The 17,180-nt window shown below is 33.4% G+C and overlaps 2 protein-coding genes across 3 annotated transcripts; one reads left to right on the forward strand and one right to left on the reverse strand.

Annotated features, from left to right (window-relative positions):
• LOC104711448 lies at positions 5,246–10,848 on the reverse strand. The gene is made up of 16 exons (XM_010428147.1): positions 10,591–10,848; positions 10,418–10,502; positions 9,922–10,024; positions 9,745–9,829; positions 9,587–9,673; positions 9,313–9,392; positions 9,105–9,174; positions 8,225–8,646; positions 7,930–8,011; positions 7,417–7,590; positions 7,278–7,331; positions 7,054–7,146; positions 6,898–6,963; positions 6,758–6,804; positions 5,981–6,679; positions 5,246–5,887 (listed from the first exon to the last, which is right to left on the reverse strand). The coding sequence occupies exons 1-16, from the start codon at positions 10,705–10,707 to the stop codon at positions 5,482–5,484; spliced, it is 2,670 nt and encodes an 889-aa protein (XP_010426449.1). The 5' UTR covers positions 10,708–10,848; the 3' UTR covers positions 5,246–5,481.
• On the forward strand, positions 11,053–15,497 carry LOC104711449 (general transcription factor 3C polypeptide 5-like). 2 transcript variants are annotated; one of them, XM_019229810.1, is made up of 15 exons: positions 11,053–11,160; positions 11,356–11,515; positions 11,738–11,978; positions 12,098–12,187; positions 12,273–12,363; positions 12,540–12,606; positions 13,130–13,172; positions 13,287–13,458; positions 13,542–13,640; positions 13,780–13,848; positions 14,021–14,159; positions 14,324–14,525; positions 14,914–15,035; positions 15,117–15,156; positions 15,282–15,497. In XM_019229810.1, the coding sequence occupies exons 2-15, from the start codon at positions 11,381–11,383 to the stop codon at positions 15,485–15,487; spliced, it is 1,716 nt and encodes a 571-aa protein (XP_019085355.1). In that variant the 5' UTR covers positions 11,053–11,160; positions 11,356–11,380; the 3' UTR covers positions 15,488–15,497. The 2 variants fall into 2 exon arrangements, with proteins under 2 accessions (XP_019085355.1, XP_010426450.1); XM_010428148.2 differs by having other exon boundaries at positions 11,055–11,160; positions 11,353–11,515.

Below are 17,180 nucleotides of genomic sequence, written 5' to 3' on the forward strand. Positions count from 1 at the left end.
AAAATTCGCCATCATATCGCCTATATTTTGTTTGAATATTTGTTTCATAACTCAAAATAACTAATTACTTCAATTATCTTCAATTAATTCACACCATAATCGATGAAATTTTATTATAGATTTTAATTTATACTATTAATCGTTATTTATTTTAATTAAATATAATAATTTTGTAAAAATAGATTTTAGACAAAATTTAAATTTAGTAGCTCTATTATTTAAGAACATTAAAAACTTTCATAATTTTTAAAATAATAATTTTTGGATATATATATATATATATATATATATTACCTATAATTTAAATATTTTCTTCTTATTAATCAGTTTGAAATCAATATAAAAGAGCATACTCCTTTTTTAGTTGTTACATTATTTATTTTCTTATTATTAATTATTGTTTTATTTTCATAAAAAATATTGTTAAGTTTTTAAAGAAATTTGAAAATCTAATGTTATCTATTTCTATTTCTGATAATTCTATATTTACTTTCTTTAATTAACCACGTCATTTATAGTATCAAATTAGGTTTGACTAATTCAATTCCTTATATAATAAATTGTTGTTTCCAGAAATATATCTAAATATATTACCAAGTTAAATATGTTTACATATATATAATTCTGAATTTAAGTGTCCAATTTTTATGGTAATAAATTTAATTTTCATAAATGTTAAGTAATTTTTATTATTAGATTGTGATCTATTTGGAAACCGATTTAGAACCCATCTTAATTGCACCCAATTTTTTAGGGTTATATCTTTTAATTTCGGTTCAGCTAATACCACTAATATCAATCTGTTTGACTCCTATTAAATATCAATCTGTTTGGATACATGATTTATATATATCTTTATTCTGTTTTCAGTGGCATTTAATGTAATAATCTCTTAACCTATGTCTACTTATGAAAAATGCTTCCCTTTTAATAGTATATATATATATATATATATATTAGCTTTTTTATTATCCTTGATGAATTCTTTTCGTATAATTCTTACTATAACACGTTAAGTAGTAGTAGTATTACCAGATTACAGAAACACTAATTATATGATATGTGTATAAATTTGTAGTTGTACCAAAACTAGTTTATTAATCGGTAATGAGAAATTTTACGTTATAAAAATCTCTATCTTAATACTATTAAAAGAGAAGTACAAAATTGAAAATTGTACAAAATTTTCAAGATTACCACTCAATTAAGCATGAAGGAAAATGTTTATTGAAATCGAGAGGGGTAAAATTGGAATTAGAAAACTTAATAAAATAATCCGATCCAATGAGGAGGATCCGCGTGTTTTCCAAAAACCCGACCCTCAATAATCTAGATGTTCATGTTGGGCCTCGGTCCATCCAAAATCTAAAATTGGGTGAGTGTAAGCAAATAAGATTTAAAATTAAAACAATCGAGTCATTAATGATACTTTCGACATCTATACTAGTATTTTTGCAGCAGTTTTTGCTCAAAAATACTAATATGGAAAGTTTTTGCAATTAATGCTCTTAAAAGACATTCAATGTCCTAAATTTTATGGGTCTATTAAAAGACATTCGACCTCTTAGAATTTTATGGCCTCTAGATGATATTCGGTTTTCATAATTCATAATTTATGGGTCTCTATTTGTTTAGGTTGTAGTGGAACACTCATTTGCTGTACCTTAGACATAAATGATATACCACCAATGGAGTAGACAAAATATACATAATTTTCTTTACTATAGGAAGTTCATTATACAGCGTAATAAGGAATTGACAATATTTCCTTAAACAAATTGACAATGTTAATGTTTCCTAATGACATAATAAGGAAGAAAAATATTTCTTATAAAATTGAACAAAATCATCATCGATTCCAAACATTGCTCAATCAAATTTTCCACCGATCTCATACTTGGTCACCAAGAATAACATTAACTACAACCTTTATCACGATACTCTCTCCAGTATAAATAATTCTACTGCCTATCATCTTACCTCACATCTTATCCTAACAAATTTGCATATATCTTACAAGTAAAACCTTCTTCCTCTATTCAATGGCAGCTTCATTTGCTCTTCTCCCTGAATTGCGTCCCTAAAAATCTTCATGGAGGGTCCAAGTCAAGATTTTCCATTCATGACGCCAATACACTGTCTAAACAGGATAAACATTAGAGATGGTGCTTGTAGATACACAGTTCAGGACTTAACAAAAATACTTGCAGGGACGTTTTTTATGGTATATGTCTAACTCTGCTAAGGTTTCATCAATATTTTAGGGTGTTAAAATACATGCAAGCGTGAAGAAGGATTTAGTTCCGCGTTTTGCTTCTCATGTTCGAGTTGGTGAGTGAAAGTTTGTAGAAACCTTCGGACTTACTCATTCAACTGGTCAATTTTGTCGAACCAATCATTTCTACAAGATTGGATTTCAACCTAGCACTGTTGTCTCACGTTGTGAGAATATATCTGAATCCAACTACTTGACTCTTGCTAAGTTTGAGCCAATTTTGAATGAGGAGATTAATCCATGTATGTTAGTTGGTAAGTTTATATTTTTATTAACAAGTATATGCTCATATCGACGTATCTTCTACTATTTATGAAAATACCATTTGTTTTGTAGATGCAATGGGCCAAGTTGTTAACATAGGAGAACTGGAGCTTAATGAAACTAATAACAAGCCGAATCATAAGCTCGATTTCGAGTTGAGGGATGAAAAGTAAGTTGTATTTTCAAAATTTCGACTAGCAGTCAGTACACTTTTATTTATTTAGTAACTCAATTCTTATACAGGGATGTAAGGCTACCTTGCACACTGTGGGGTTCACATGTCGAAGAAGTGTTTAAGGCTTGCTAGGAAGCTAATGGAGTAATGGTGATCTGTGTGATCAGATTTGCGAAAGTTAAAAACTATAAAGGTATGCTTCCTTTTTAATCATGTTGAGTAAATGTATGCAGTGAATCATATTGTTCTTCTTGGTAAAATGATTCTTATCAACTCATCAAATCGTCATGTTTTTCAGGGGTTGTGAGATTGTCTAATTGTTACAATGCTACACAAGATTGTCAAATAAGATCAAGTAAACAAAACAATGGCCCAATAATGTCCACCAAGTAAAATAAAATCAAGTAAAAAATAATTATTTATACTATTAGATTAGAATATACATAAAAAAATATATCATTCAGTTATATACATTAACAGATTAACTCATATTATTAAGTCACACAATGATGCAAGATAAATAGATTTTTAAAAATAATTATACAAGAAACTTAGAAACAAATTATATTTTAATAATCTATAGATTATATTTATAAAAAATAAAATAAAAATTTGTCCCGCGGTGTACCGCGGGTCCTGATCTAGTCTTTTGGTATTTTTATTAAAACAATTTTGATTGAAAGCATTTATTGGTTCAACAATTTTAGAAAACAAATAATATGATAAGATTATGGAGGAAGTTTCGTTTAATTTCTAACTTTGCACCCAATCTAAAAATTTTCTATTTTATTAAAGCAATAACATCAAGATTTTCTCGAGTACGACAAATCCAACCCTAATCATCTACGACATGTATAAATAATGGGATCTATCAACAGACCCCAAAAAAAAACAGCACACCGATAGAGAGTTTACCTTTTACAATCACAAAGCTTCTTCAAATTTCGAATGATGCATTTGTTTCAGTCTTTACAAAATCATGGCGAGTCTATGTTGAAAGATCCTGCATTCATGGAGGCATACACAAGAAAGGTCGTTGATTTTTTTTTTTTTTTTTATAATAATTAATTGTATTTAAAATAGATGATAGTGAACTAATCTATGCTTTTTATGTAGTGAGAGAGAAACAAAATGTGTATTAATATACGACAGTTAGGGTTAGGATAGTACAAATGTGAAAATGATTGCTTTTAGATTTCTTGAATTTACAGTATTATACGGGTTATTTTCTTGATTTAAGATTTCTAAATCATCATCTTGACATGTTTTTTTTTTTTTTTTTAATTTACAGGTTAAAGAATATAACTTTTCTGAAGACAAAACAAAGTTTTGAGTATAAGACAATCTGATTCTCCTGGGATCTGAGAATAGTAATATATATTAAGGGCATATATAAGCTATGATACGTGAGTAAAATATTAATCTTTTTTCTTTTTTGACCTCTAGTGAAATATTCATCTTTTTTACTAACACAACTAATAACAATATATATCTAGATATAATATATATATATATATATATATATCTGTCATTATAATCGTCTTATTGAGAAACCAAGACCAATATTTTCTATATATATTTACTTTGGTTTATGAGTAAACACAATCCGCTAAATTTACAAGTCTAATATAATAGTTTCTATAGATATTTATCATCGGTACTAACCTTTATCATGTATCTATATTAACATTTTTTAAGTATATTTTGGTTTATGCCCTTTAATTTTTTTTTTACAACATTAACCCCTAAAACAATTCCGTTATTATTAATAACATTGCAGAGAAAGTCAAATACTAAACTTTCTTAAATTAACTTATTTTGTTTATTTTTAAACTTGATAAAAAAACTTATTTTGGTTATTTTTTTATGCAAAAAACTTATTTTGATTTTGATGAGACGGGTTGGCATTAATTCGTGAGTTAAGTGGAATTGTTTTTTTTTTAAAAACACTTTTAGATGTTTACTAAGAGATAAATGTATTACTAAACTATACATATACCACATGGGTTAAAACCTTGAAAACACTACAAAAATCCTATATTTTGAATACTTATATCAAATACATGTAAAATTTTATATTTTTGAAATTAATAATAAAATAATAAATAAATACAATATAAATTTTAAAATTTTAAAATTAAAAATATTGTCCCGCGGTGTACCGCAGGTTAAATCCTAGTAGTTGTATTAAAATTGTCAACTTATAGTAAGTAATCCATCTTGTCAATTTATCCTAATCCATCTTAACCCGCAAAATGGTTTACATTAAAGTGAAAACATTAGTGTTGCTAAAAATCTCGGTTAGTCTTCTCGTAATGTTTTAATGTTTTGTACAATAGTCCGTATAGCTCAACTAGTCTCTACAAAAATAAAATATGTTTTTGATAGCTTGTTACAAACATGTGAATTGTATGACTCGAATAACGTACTGAAACTATTCCAAAATTGGCTAATGAGATTTTTTTTTACTTTATAAAAGTTTAAAGGTTACATCAAATATTATGAAATTGTAGTTTTCTTGTAGAATTACATAGTTCATAAATTATCATTATTTTTGGAAAGTTAAGTTTGTTTAATCGTGTTATTGACAACTTTAACAACCGCTTAGTTCAGTGTAAATCCAACTTTATCTGTGGTTGGATCAGTTTCGACTCTTGAATCTCGGTTTGATACTGATCCGGATCATATATGTAAAATACAAGACTACACACATAATAATAAAATACAGTTTTATCTACCTAATCCTATTTTTCCTTATAACTTATTATCACACAGGTGAAGCAGACAGCAGAAACTCAGGCTGCTTTCTCTGCAAGAGAATTCCACAGAAGAGGCAGAACGGTTTCGTGGCAACTTTGCTAAAGGAAGATTCTGGAAGCGATTTGAGATCACTCGGGAACGAAGGCAATGCAAATAAGGTCTCTGGAGCGAGTTTTAAAGTCATTCGGCTGCAGCATTTGCAGAACCACAAAGGAGTTGGTGGACATACTTGCATTGAGACACAACACCTCTCAAGCTTGTGGCTTTGATCATGTCTCTCTTTGTCTTTGCTCTTCTTCTTTTTTTGGTGTGGAGATTCGCAAAAGGCTTCCTCTGCTGACTGGAAATTGACTGGCGATGTGCAATAAGGACATTTCTCTTCCTCTAATCTAGCTTCTGTGCTATTGCTTGATCTGTGATGAATTAGAAACATAAAAGATATGAATTGTAAAACATTCTAGTATCTATTATTACGGGAAGAAGAAGAAGGTATGTGAGATACTTACCTTATTAGACTAGATTTCACTTCTGAGGAAAGGGTTTCTAGCTGACTAGGGACAATATCATGATTGATCTCAACCCATTGCTGCAACTGAGCCAATCCAGCTGGACGCCAATTCCAAGTAGAAGGCGAAACAGTACCCTGAGATGACTCCGCTATTAGATAAGCCGAGAAACTGAGACCAACCAGTCTTTCTCGGAGTTCTCGTTCGCTTTCTTCAAGTAGTTTGAGCCAAAGATCAATCTCCTCTTCATTGTTCATTCTCTGACCTTGCAGTTTTCTGTTGACTTCCTCCGTTTTGAGCTCTGATAACATTACACGTCTGGAGATTACATTGAGAATGTGTAACAGCCTGGAAGGAACAGCAGAGAAGCGTTTGGAGATCTTTGGCACGAGATCTTCCATGGGGATATCAGCATGAAACCCAAGGTATGACACAGAGAGCCATTTGGTTAATACCAGTTCAACAAACTCTGGCATTGACTGTTTGAACGCCAGCATTGCAGCTATCATATCCCAAAGAACTAGAGGCTTATTCAAATCTTTGAATTCTTTCAATGACCAGAGAAAATTAGTTTCCCAATATGCAAATTCATTCTTTGAGAAACCCAGAATAGCTTCGGTTACCATCTCTGAAGAATCTTCAGACTCACCAGATTGTTGTGCACCATTCCAGAGGAATTCTACAGCAGCCTTCTGCGACCTGAAGTCAAGAAAGAATGAACAGTCAGGTTTTGTAACGAGCAGGACATAGAAACGCTACTTAATGAATGAAAATCACCTGGCTTGGTACATCGGATTCAAGAGCTCAACGTTAAAGCTGCGGACCTGCAAAATTTCAAGAGAAATCTTAGTTTTCTACTTCTGAAATTCATGCTAGCTTATTAGTCACAGAAAACCAAGTTTCTGGGAAGATCATACCAAAGCAACAGCAAGGTTTCCAGGGGACAGTGCCACACCAAGGCATGATAAGAAATCATCAGGAAACTGCAGAGTTTTTTTTCATTGTTTGTAAAGATAAATTAGAGTAAGGGATAAACAAAGAGACAATATTAAAAAATTCACATAGTGACGTACATCAGTCGTGCTATTGAGACCAGGAGTGTTTGCAGGAATTGGCACTTCAGAGATGGTATTCTCACATAATATCCAGTTCCGGACATAATTATCCTGCATATGACAAAAGTAATAGATCACAATGTAGCTCATAGCTTAGTTTTTTAGGTAAGAAAATCATGTTTGTTTGTCTGGCATAAGATAAGCAGTACAAAAGCTGTTTTTACAGAGAAGCAATATATTACCTGACTGCAACTGTACAAACAACGGCCATCATATGACCAAGCTAGACCTGTAACCTAAAAAGAGTGACATATGTATCAATAAATGGAACACTTCTATTGTATTTAATAAAAGGTTTACAGTAACAATATAATGACTTACCACGTGGTTATGAGCATTAGTTGAAACAATTTGTTCAATCTTTCTTGTAGATAGTTCACACTTCCATACTTCGAAAGAACCAGATCCTTTGCCTATTGCCAAGTGCATTGCATTATAATGGTTGCTTATAACAAAAGAAAGCGTTGAAACCTGAACAGGATTCAATGCTACAACCTATAAATAGGCCGGAAAATGTCAAAAAACAAAACTTTTAGTGTTTGCTCAATGAAAACAGCCTATACACTTGAATAGAATGCAATTAAAGCGAAAAGCGGACTGAAACTGATAGATTCACAAACAAGGAAATAGATACATATGGAGTCAAAAACACAAGGATCTACAGACACAAAACGCAACAAAAATCAAACTTACTTACAGAAAAACTACAAAACGGATCATAATCAAAATTCACGATGGTCTCAATCACAATCAACTCAGATGCTATACTCAATCTGTTCCTAATCAGAATATCAGACAAAGTAGAACACATAGGGAAGAAATAGAAAGTGTTACCTGTTTCAATAGAAAGAATGAAGATTTATAGACCTCCACAGATTTTTGCAAGTCTTCTTTATTGCTCATCCAAATTTTTACACTGCAGAAAATGTGGAATTAAATGGACCGAAAAGTGTTAAATAAAAAAAAACTCCATTGAGAAGCATATGCAAATGGATGGACATTAAACTGGCTTATTTCCAAGAGTGAGAGTCTCAAAGAATTTCTAACACTTATCCAATCACTGGCGACAAATTTGTTTGTTATGGTTTACAAATATTCTTTTATTTCTTGTAAATTAACACTAACTTACCTACCATCGCAACTTCCAGTAACCAACACCATTTTCAGATTCGAAGAGTCACAGCCAGAAATTCCCCAACTCATAGTTGAAACCCATGAGCTATGGGCCTGAATTATAGCAGTAAGTTCCACGAAGGGAGATAAATCGCTACGTTCAATGTGATAGCATTCAGGTGCATGAACTTTCCATATGGAAACGCTACCGGACTTTGAACCAATTGCCAGAAGAGAGAATCTTAACATATTCTCACAAGAACTTCCTGATGAGAATCTTAGTAGAGATGACCAGGCGACGGAAAGGGAGGATAACAATGCCTCACGAGAAACATATGTTTCTGGACTTATCTCTTCACTGAACTTTTTCGAAGCTTTAGGCAAATAATGACAATCTTGGCCATTGCTTGCCTGTTTATATACTTCAATCTCAAGTACCTGGGAACATAACAAATCGAGTTAGATATGAGTACAATGCAACAATTTGATTCTTACTAGATGACACTTGAGAGTAAGAGTGTCAAAATTTCTGAGAACCATATGGGGTGAATGATGATGCCTTAAAGGATTCAGGTGGAATTCAAAAGCATGACAGGACTCGAAATGCATAAAAAAAACACGCACACATGTTCTTCTACAAGAATACTGGAGGGAGTTATACAAAATATAGCAATATAATAATTTACATGATGAAATGACCTTGTTTCCTATTAATTACTAATCCTAGCAAAAACGAGTTTCCAAAAGAGACAAGGATAAGATACAATCTGCAGGGACAGAATTAGAATAGAAAACACCAAAAAGGTAACATAAATAAGTTGGAGGAGTCATGATAGAACTTTTCCACAGAAATACACTACAGCAGAAAGAAATTAGTGAAGAGATATGAACAATACATTATGCTCTGCTTGACTGTCTTGCTTGGAACATGATGCACGATCTGTATAATTCTTTTCTTGTAAGTTGCTAGAACGAATTCACAGATGAAAGTAAGTTAGTAAAGTGAACAAAACAGAACAAAAAAAGAGAAAGATTTTTTCTTATCTCAGACCACTAGTATGCATCTAAGGAAATTTAAGAGTGAAAAAAAAAAATGCTCTTTACATGTTGTTTGCGCTTGTTTTTCTCCGCTTACGTGTCTTCAGACTTGAAATCCTTTCATCCTCTTCATGGTGATGTTGATCCTGTGATAAAAGTGTTGTCCATTAATAACTGATAACAAAATATGTTAACAATTTGTTAAGATGAGCCCTTCTCTAAATGTAAAGGTGATAGTACGAAGACTATCTAAGTGTCCCAAATATAGTTCGCGAGAGTAGTAAATTGTCCTTCACGGTGAGAAACTTTTTACTGAAAAGTGTTAGGAGATACACGTTACCTTAGATGATGAAGTAGAAGGACTGTTGGACTCTCCAAAGTTCATGCTTGATAGATTCTCATAAAGCATTTTAGATACATCAACAATCTGTGAAAGAGAGGAAAGCTACTGTAATGCATGAGATAGTTATAAAAGGCAAAAGAAAATTTACAACCTACCTCAATCCACTCAGCACAGAAATCAGAATATGGAGGTCGGTATAGCTTAACCCTTCCTTCCGCTGTGCAAACAGCCAGCAAACACCTGAGCAGCGTTGTTTAAAATCACCAACTTAGGGAATAGAGACTAAACAAAACTAAACATGTTACAAGAAACTATAAGATTAAGTATAATACCCGTGGTTTGGAGACATTCCTATATCAGACCATGAGAGAGATCGAGCACAGGGATGTCTTTCCCGTTTTAAACTCGAAGGTAAGAGTCCACCAGTCAGCAAATCTACAAACACATCATCACTTATATTGTTTATCCAGAACTCTGAATGATCAAAATCACAGAAACAAATGTCTTCCTGAACACTGAACACAGGCAAAATTTTGATTTTTTTTATTCGCAAATCTGAATTAATACATGCGAAGTCAACTCAGATTTACACAGAAACAAATAGAGATTTGATCTGCAAAACACAGCTTCCTGAACACTGAAAATTTGAAAAATCTTGAATTTTTTAATCTGCAAATCTGAATTGGCACATAGTAAAGGTAGGATTTTGAAACTAGTTTCATAATTCTGTAAATTCAAAGAATCTGCACCACTTGATACTGTAAATTAGACAATTCATAATTGAGATTCTGTTATGTAACAATGAGCAGTAAAAAAAAAAAAAAAAACCTTGAGAACGAACACGGCCAATCTGATAAGGCTCAGCATCAGGGATAGTGATCAACCCACGAGGTCCAGCAGGCAAAGCCGGATTCTAGAAAAAATTAAACAAGTCTTTTTTTAAAAAGACTCAAACTTTAACCTCAAAAAACGAAGCAGAAGAAGAAGAAGAAGGAACTTACAATGATGATAACGAGGTGACCAGCAGCGACGGCGATCAGATTTTCCGATGACCAAGCCACTGCGTTAGGATACGATGGTGAAGTAACCAATGAAGCTTCCTGGAACCGCGACGCCATTCAAATTCCGACGAAACTGAATTTTGGAGGGAAACAAAACCAAAGCTCTGCTTTGCTTAGCTTAGCTTTTGACAACAAAACTGGATTCAAGTACGGAAACCCTAGTTCGAATCGCAGTGACGCGCAGATGTGATCCCTCTATATTTTATTTAATTTCTTTCAGAGATTTTTTAATTTAAAAAGTCAACGTGTTGGCTTAGAGATGTTAAAACGGTGTCGGCTAACAAAGTGGGCTTAGCCCAAATTATTTGAGTCCACTAAAGAAATTTTTTGACCGGAGTCAACCGCAGTGACGACGAAGGGAACGGTGCCGTTTAGCGACAGAGGCCCAAATATGTAAAAACTTAAAAAATTGAGGGTTTTGAAGCCGCCAGGAAAAATATTCGCCGTCGCCGATGTCGGGAAACAGAAGAAACTGAAGCAATCTTTTACAACTTTACGAGTCTTTTCCCGGTGAGTCTGAACTTACCGAATCATAAAGTTTTCGAATTTCTTTTTGATTCAATAGTCGTTATCCAAATTCTCTGGTGGTGAAGGCAGCACAATGAAGCACACATTAGTGAAGATTAATAGGAGTATATATAAAACTTGTAATCTTCCAATTGCATTGGCGTCGTATTTATGAGTTTTTTTTTTTTTTTGTAGTAGGAAAGAGTAGATAGGGATAGAAACAATGGGAATCATAGAACAAGGAACAATCTCAGGTACCTTGCCAGGCAAGGAGGCGTTTGTTGTACACTTCCCTGGCTACCCATTTTCTATTTCCAAAGCCATTGAAACTCTTGGAGGAATCCAAGGAATTACACAAGTAAAGCTCTTAACTTTTTCTTTAAACACTCTTCCTTTTTTACTGAAATTGTTACCATATGGTAGTTATTAGAGAGTCTATATTGCTGTTACAGTCTTTGGTATATGCATCCATATAGCTCTAATCAACACAAAATTTCAGATTTTTCTTGGTTTAGTAACAAGCTTGTGTTAAAGTATTGCACGATTTATTCAGTTTTTGAGTCTTTGTATAATTGGGTAGGCAAGGGAATCGATTACAAACAAACTTGAGCTGCGTTTCCGGCCTGAAGATCCTTATGCACATCCTGCATTGGGTGAACAACGTCCTTGCAATGGTTTTTTGTTGAGAATTTCTAAGCAGGATACTAAAAAACCTGAAAGCCAACCTGTTCTTGCCACTAGTGATGGATCTTTAGAGGAAGCTAGTCCAGCTTTGTGTGCAGATATTGTAGCTCATGTGTCTGAATCGTTTCACTTTGATGGTAACAACGTACCTACTCTTCTTTTGTTTGGTTCTTATGCATCTGAAATTTGTCTTCTGTATGAGAGTTGAATTGATATCTTAGTGTTTCAATATTTTCTTCTCTTATTCATTTTCTAGGCATGGCTGACTATCAGCATGTTATTCCTATTCATGCGGATGTTGCGCAGCAGAAAAAGAGAAAGTGGATGGAGTTGGATTCCCTTACAGGTGACACTTGCATTTTAGGTTTCCCTTTTCAATTTATTCCAAATATCTGGTGTGATCACTCCCCAATCATATTGCATTTATGCAGGAAATACTGATTTGATGGGCCTGGCTGATGAAGATGTAATGATGTTGTTGCCACAGTTCTTTGCACCCAAAGATATACCAGACAACGTAGCGTAAGATTCCAGTGCCTTTTTCTAATTCTTTCAATTGTATCCTTTTTTATTTGGTGGCTTAAGTCGTTCACTTAGTTTTGAATATGTTAGTTATGGTTGAAAGATGAAAAAAAAACATAAATGATTGAACTGACTTCAGTTATTGTGCTAATTTTAGTTTTCCTGTGTGATTTCAGGTTGAAACCTCCGGCAACAAATGGTCCCAAAAAGAAAGATGATGCAGAGACTCAGAACTATTATGAGGTAAGATAAGGAAATGGAAACATCCAAGTTTTCTAAATAAACTAAACGCTGACTGTTGGTTGCACCATTAAATAAAAAATAGACTGTTTGGGAACAAATTCGACTTTTATCATCTGATCTTCATCGATAGGGACATACCACTGTTGTCCATCTGTAACTAATTGTCTAGTTGAGAGTCTTAATTTACTGATGATTAAGTACTGGGATTGTCTTGATGGGTTGGCATTTTTAAGCCAAACCTACAATTGGATTTCGGGTGCTAAGAAATAGGTGGTTTAATTTCTACTAAAGAATTGTCATAATAGTCGTTAATTCGCAAAAAAATATATCTGAATCCTCAATCCTGCTAATGCAGTAGTTATAGATTTGAAGCATGTAAAATACTCTTATGAACCATCAAGCATACATGATTCGTTCTGTTCCATTTTCGATATTGATAATGCCGTGAAAATTTCCTTGTAGTTTATTTCCTGTTGCTATTTGCTAATTGATCTTTATGATGATATGTTCTCTTATGATGCAGATTGATGTTGGCCCAGTATTTGCAATTGATTTCAGCGTCAAAGATATCCTTTTTTTATATGCTACTTCTTTCAATTCTTTTTTTGACACTTTCTCTTGTGGATGATGCGAGTAGAAAGAGCCGTGTTTGCTTGGTCTGTCCTTAGCTTTCTTCATACAGATTCCAAAGAAACTAAATTGGGAAGACTTTGTTTCTCCCAGCTCCTTCCACTGGCAATGGCAGGTATGTGTGTCTGCATTGTTTAACGAACGGCCTATATGGACAAGGGATTCTGTAGTTCAACGACTACTTGATAAAGGTCTGAAATGTACACATCATATGTTAAACAGGTGAGACAGCTTTTTAATGCAGGTTTCGTATACTCAGGGTGTTTTTAGTACTACATTCATTAACTTGTCGTGAACTCTTGTAGGTTTCTTCTCAGGGCTGCTTATTATTTCTCCAATGGTCCGTTTCTTAGGTTCTGGATTAAAAGAGGCTATGACCCACGGAGTGATCCTGAGTCTCGTGTGTGAGTTAATATCTTCAGAACTTGATTAATGTATTCTTGCTGCATGGTTTGTGACATGTTAGGTAAAATGGTGATACACACAAATGGGTGCGTAATGATTGATTTTGACATGTATCTCCATTGAATAATTGTGTATCAGATATCAGAGAATGGAATTCAGGGTTCCACCTGAATTACGAAGTTATTGCGATGCCAATGCAACTAACAAGTAAGTCTTTTTTTTATTCAGGGTTCCACCTGAATACTCTCCATAGCATTCTAAGATAATTGTTGTAGGACTGTATCCTAGATTTAGCGTGATTTGTTGGGAAATTTGCAACTGAACCATTTGATTAATGAAGAGGAAAGTTTGATTATATGTTATTTTCTCTTTGCTACAGCTCAAAGCCAAGCTGGAGCGACATTTGTGCTTTTAAGATATTTCCTTTTAAATGTCAAACCTTTCTGCAATTATTTGAACTTGACGACGAGTACATCCAGCGAGAGATAAGAAAGCCTCCTAAGAAGACTTCTTGTAGCGTGAGTTCTCAGCTGAGCTTTTGTTCATGAAGTCAATACCCATTAATCATGGTCTTTTGCCCGTTATGTTAAAGATTAAACGCACACAAGCTGATGCATCTGCACCAATAGATAAACTTTGGCAAGTTCTAAAGTTTATGATCTAATTTGTTTTTTGTTTGCAGCATAAAACAGGATGGTTCTCTGAAGCCATGCTTGATACTTTGAGACTCCGCGTAGCTGTGAGGTTTGTGTCTGTGTTTCCTGAGCCAGGGTTCGAAGATGTATTTAAATCCATCCAAGAGGAGTTTGAGAGGTCAGGGAAGATACAAATTCAGAAAGAGACACTTAAACCATCTCTAGTGAAGCACCAGGAGGCTACTAAAGGTAAGCTCATCAATAATATTATGTGTTTCATTTCTTTGAACGTTTTAGGAAGTCTGTGTGGTGTACGTTCAGCAGATTCCTTAATGTATTAGACCCTTATACCTTCGCGTTTGTAGAGAGTATTTTTGGAGTCTATCAAATCTTATAGAAATTCAGTGGCCTCAATTAGTGAATTTGACAGCAAAAACTGGTTGATCGTACTGCTCTACGAGTATGTGCTTACATATATATTAAACAGAAATTTGTGTAACAAGAATTCTGTAATGAGTTAAAGTTCTAAACTAATTTTGATACATTCCGCATGATATGCTTATTGTCTTTAGTCATGGAACATGTTTTCCTTGAAGACTCTGAAGTAACAGCTACTGAACAGTATTTTAATTCGCAGGTGCTGAAGACATGGAAAAGTGTAAAAGCGTAAACGAAGATGTGGATGCTAATGTTAATGAGGATGGATATGATGAAAACCTGGATGGCGAAGAAGAGGAAGAAGAAGAAGAACTCGACATGGTAGTATTAATGTAAATGATTTTTTTGTTGTTTTCTTCATCCGGTAGGATTCACCATTACTATGTTCCTATTCTTTTGCAGGCTGCAGGAGACAATGAGAAATCTTTTGATTCCCATGGATGTATCCTTCAAAGTTTACCCTTTTCTTGAGTTTTGGGAATTAAGACCAATCAATTAAAGCTTTGTGTTTGGTTCTAACACCGTTTTGACTCTCTGTTTCCTTAGATTTTCCTTAACTATTAAAAGATCTTGAGAGTGAGAACAGCTCCAGGACGTACCTTCAAGGTTTATTTGATAGTTTCCCAACCAGTGAACCTGGTTTATACGGAGATTTAGCAGTTGATGATGGGAGTGATGGAGAGTTTCAAATATACGAAGAAGAATCTGAAGGAATGTATTCCATTGATGATAATAATGATGACGAAGAAGAAGACGATGATGACGACGACTGATGAGTAAAAACGAAAGATCATCAGTTCACACCACAGGTACTGTTTCTTGTCTTTCATCCATAACTTGATCAAAAATTGACAACGAAAAACGCAATCTTGTGGATTCATCTTTGAGCATTTTGGTGTAATCTAGTGGGATTGGTAATTTTAACACTACTTTTGTTGTTGTTTCTATTGTGATGTTCCAGGTGAAGTAGGCATTGTTCTAATGAATCTTCTTCGTCCAGAAATGAGACGTCACCAGGCCTCAGCTCCATCAATTCAATTGGTTGCAAATTGCAGCGAAATGTTTTAAATGGAACTCCTTTGTTTTTTTTTGGTTTTCCCAGAAGAAAATTAGTTATAGGTTACATATCAAACTTTGACCAAAAAAAAAAAAGTTGCATATCAAATTTTGAAACTAATTAAAGAAAATTACAGTAGAAAAAGTCATTGTATAAACCAACCATTACGCATTACATAACGGATAATTCTTACGAGATGAAAAAAACCTTACAATAAGTTTAGTTTACATATATATGTAAAACAGTCCATAATAGTTTACATATAATATGTAAAGCTCCAATAGCAATAATTCTGGTTGTTTTACATGTTTTTTTTTCGACTGAAAATTCAAAATATCGATCGGGTTTTTACAATCTGACTACCAAAAAATTAGTAAGGATCAAAGACAATCAATCACCGCAAGAGAAAACAAAAACATTACATATTAAGAGCTTGACTGGTTCTCCCGCTAGCTCCCGCAAACGCTGCGTTTGCGTTTGCGGGCGGTTGCTAGCGTTTGGGGCCAATCACACAAATCGCTCCCAATCGCTCCCAGTCGCTCCCAATCGCTCCCAACCGTTGAATTCCAAAAGCTGGTTCCCGCAAGCGTTTGCGGTTGCGGGCGTTTGCGTTTCAAATTTTTTTTTTTTTTTTAGAAAAAATTTGAAACAAATCAATGATAATGAAATATATTTTATATATATTTTTTACCTAACTATTTTATTCATTAAGGATGAGAGAAAATGAAGTACGGATAAGATTAAAAATATTAAAAAAATAAATAATTGGAAGAAAATAATATTTCAATTAACAATAACCCAGAAAACTTGATGTAAATTTAATGGCACATCGCACATAAGTTCAAAAAAATCTAAATAAATATAACGTTTCATCAGAAATTTAAGAAAATAAGATTATTTGTGAAAAATAAAAACAAATCACGAGTGACTCTTCTCAACTCTCATTTGATCATTACTACCGATGCAAATACTGCCCCACAAAACTTATTGAGTGTGTGAGATTTAAGAAAGAAGATCTACGATCTAAAACATATGTTTTAGTCATTTATCAAATTACTTAATTAAAGTTTTGGTAAAAATCCAAATGCATAAAGTAATAAGTATTTCATTATGAAATTTATTTATTTTTTAATAATTATTTTAGTATTTTTAATGAATTTTAATTATAAATCAAGTTTAATAAAGTTTTTGATATTTTAAAACATTTATATAATTATATATCACATTTATTATGTTCCAACCGCTATTGCACCCGCTGGTCAACCAGTCGTAAACCTCCCGCAAATGCACCAATTTTAAACCGCTAAACCAGTCGTTCAATACGCTTAATAACGCTTGAAACCGCAATCGCCCACTTCCGCAATCTCCCGCAATCGCAACCGCAACCGCAGCGTTTGAACCAGTCAGGC

The sequence above is a fragment of the Camelina sativa genome, chromosome 9 (genome assembly GCF_000633955.1).
Source record: "Camelina sativa cultivar DH55 chromosome 9, Cs, whole genome shotgun sequence".
NCBI classification, from domain to species: domain Eukaryota; kingdom Viridiplantae; phylum Streptophyta; class Magnoliopsida; order Brassicales; family Brassicaceae; genus Camelina; species Camelina sativa.

Excerpts from the sequence above, each read along its gene's own strand:
- LOC104711448 (XM_010428147.1), bottom strand. The coding sequence starts at position 10,707 with ATGGCGTCGCGGTTCCAGGAAGCTTCATTGGTTACTTCACCATCGTAT. Across the intron at positions 10,503-10,590 it reads GTCACCTCGTTATCATCATT|AATCCGGCTTTGCCTGCTGG; the intron begins GTAAGTTCCTTC and ends AATTTTTTCTAG. Across the intron at positions 5,888-5,980 it reads GTGAAATCTAGTCTAATAAG|ATCAAGCAATAGCACAGAAG; the intron begins GTAAGTATCTCA and ends AATTCATCACAG.
- LOC104711449 (XM_019229810.1), top strand. The coding sequence starts at position 11,381 with ATGGGAATCATAGAACAAGGAACAATCTCAGGTACCTTGCCAGGCAAG. Across the intron at positions 12,607-13,129 it reads AGACTCAGAACTATTATGAG|ATTGATGTTGGCCCAGTATT; the intron begins GTAAGATAAGGA and ends CTTATGATGCAG. Across the intron at positions 13,173-13,286 it reads AATTGATTTCAGCGTCAAAG|AGATTCCAAAGAAACTAAAT; the intron begins ATATCCTTTTTT and ends CTTTCTTCATAC.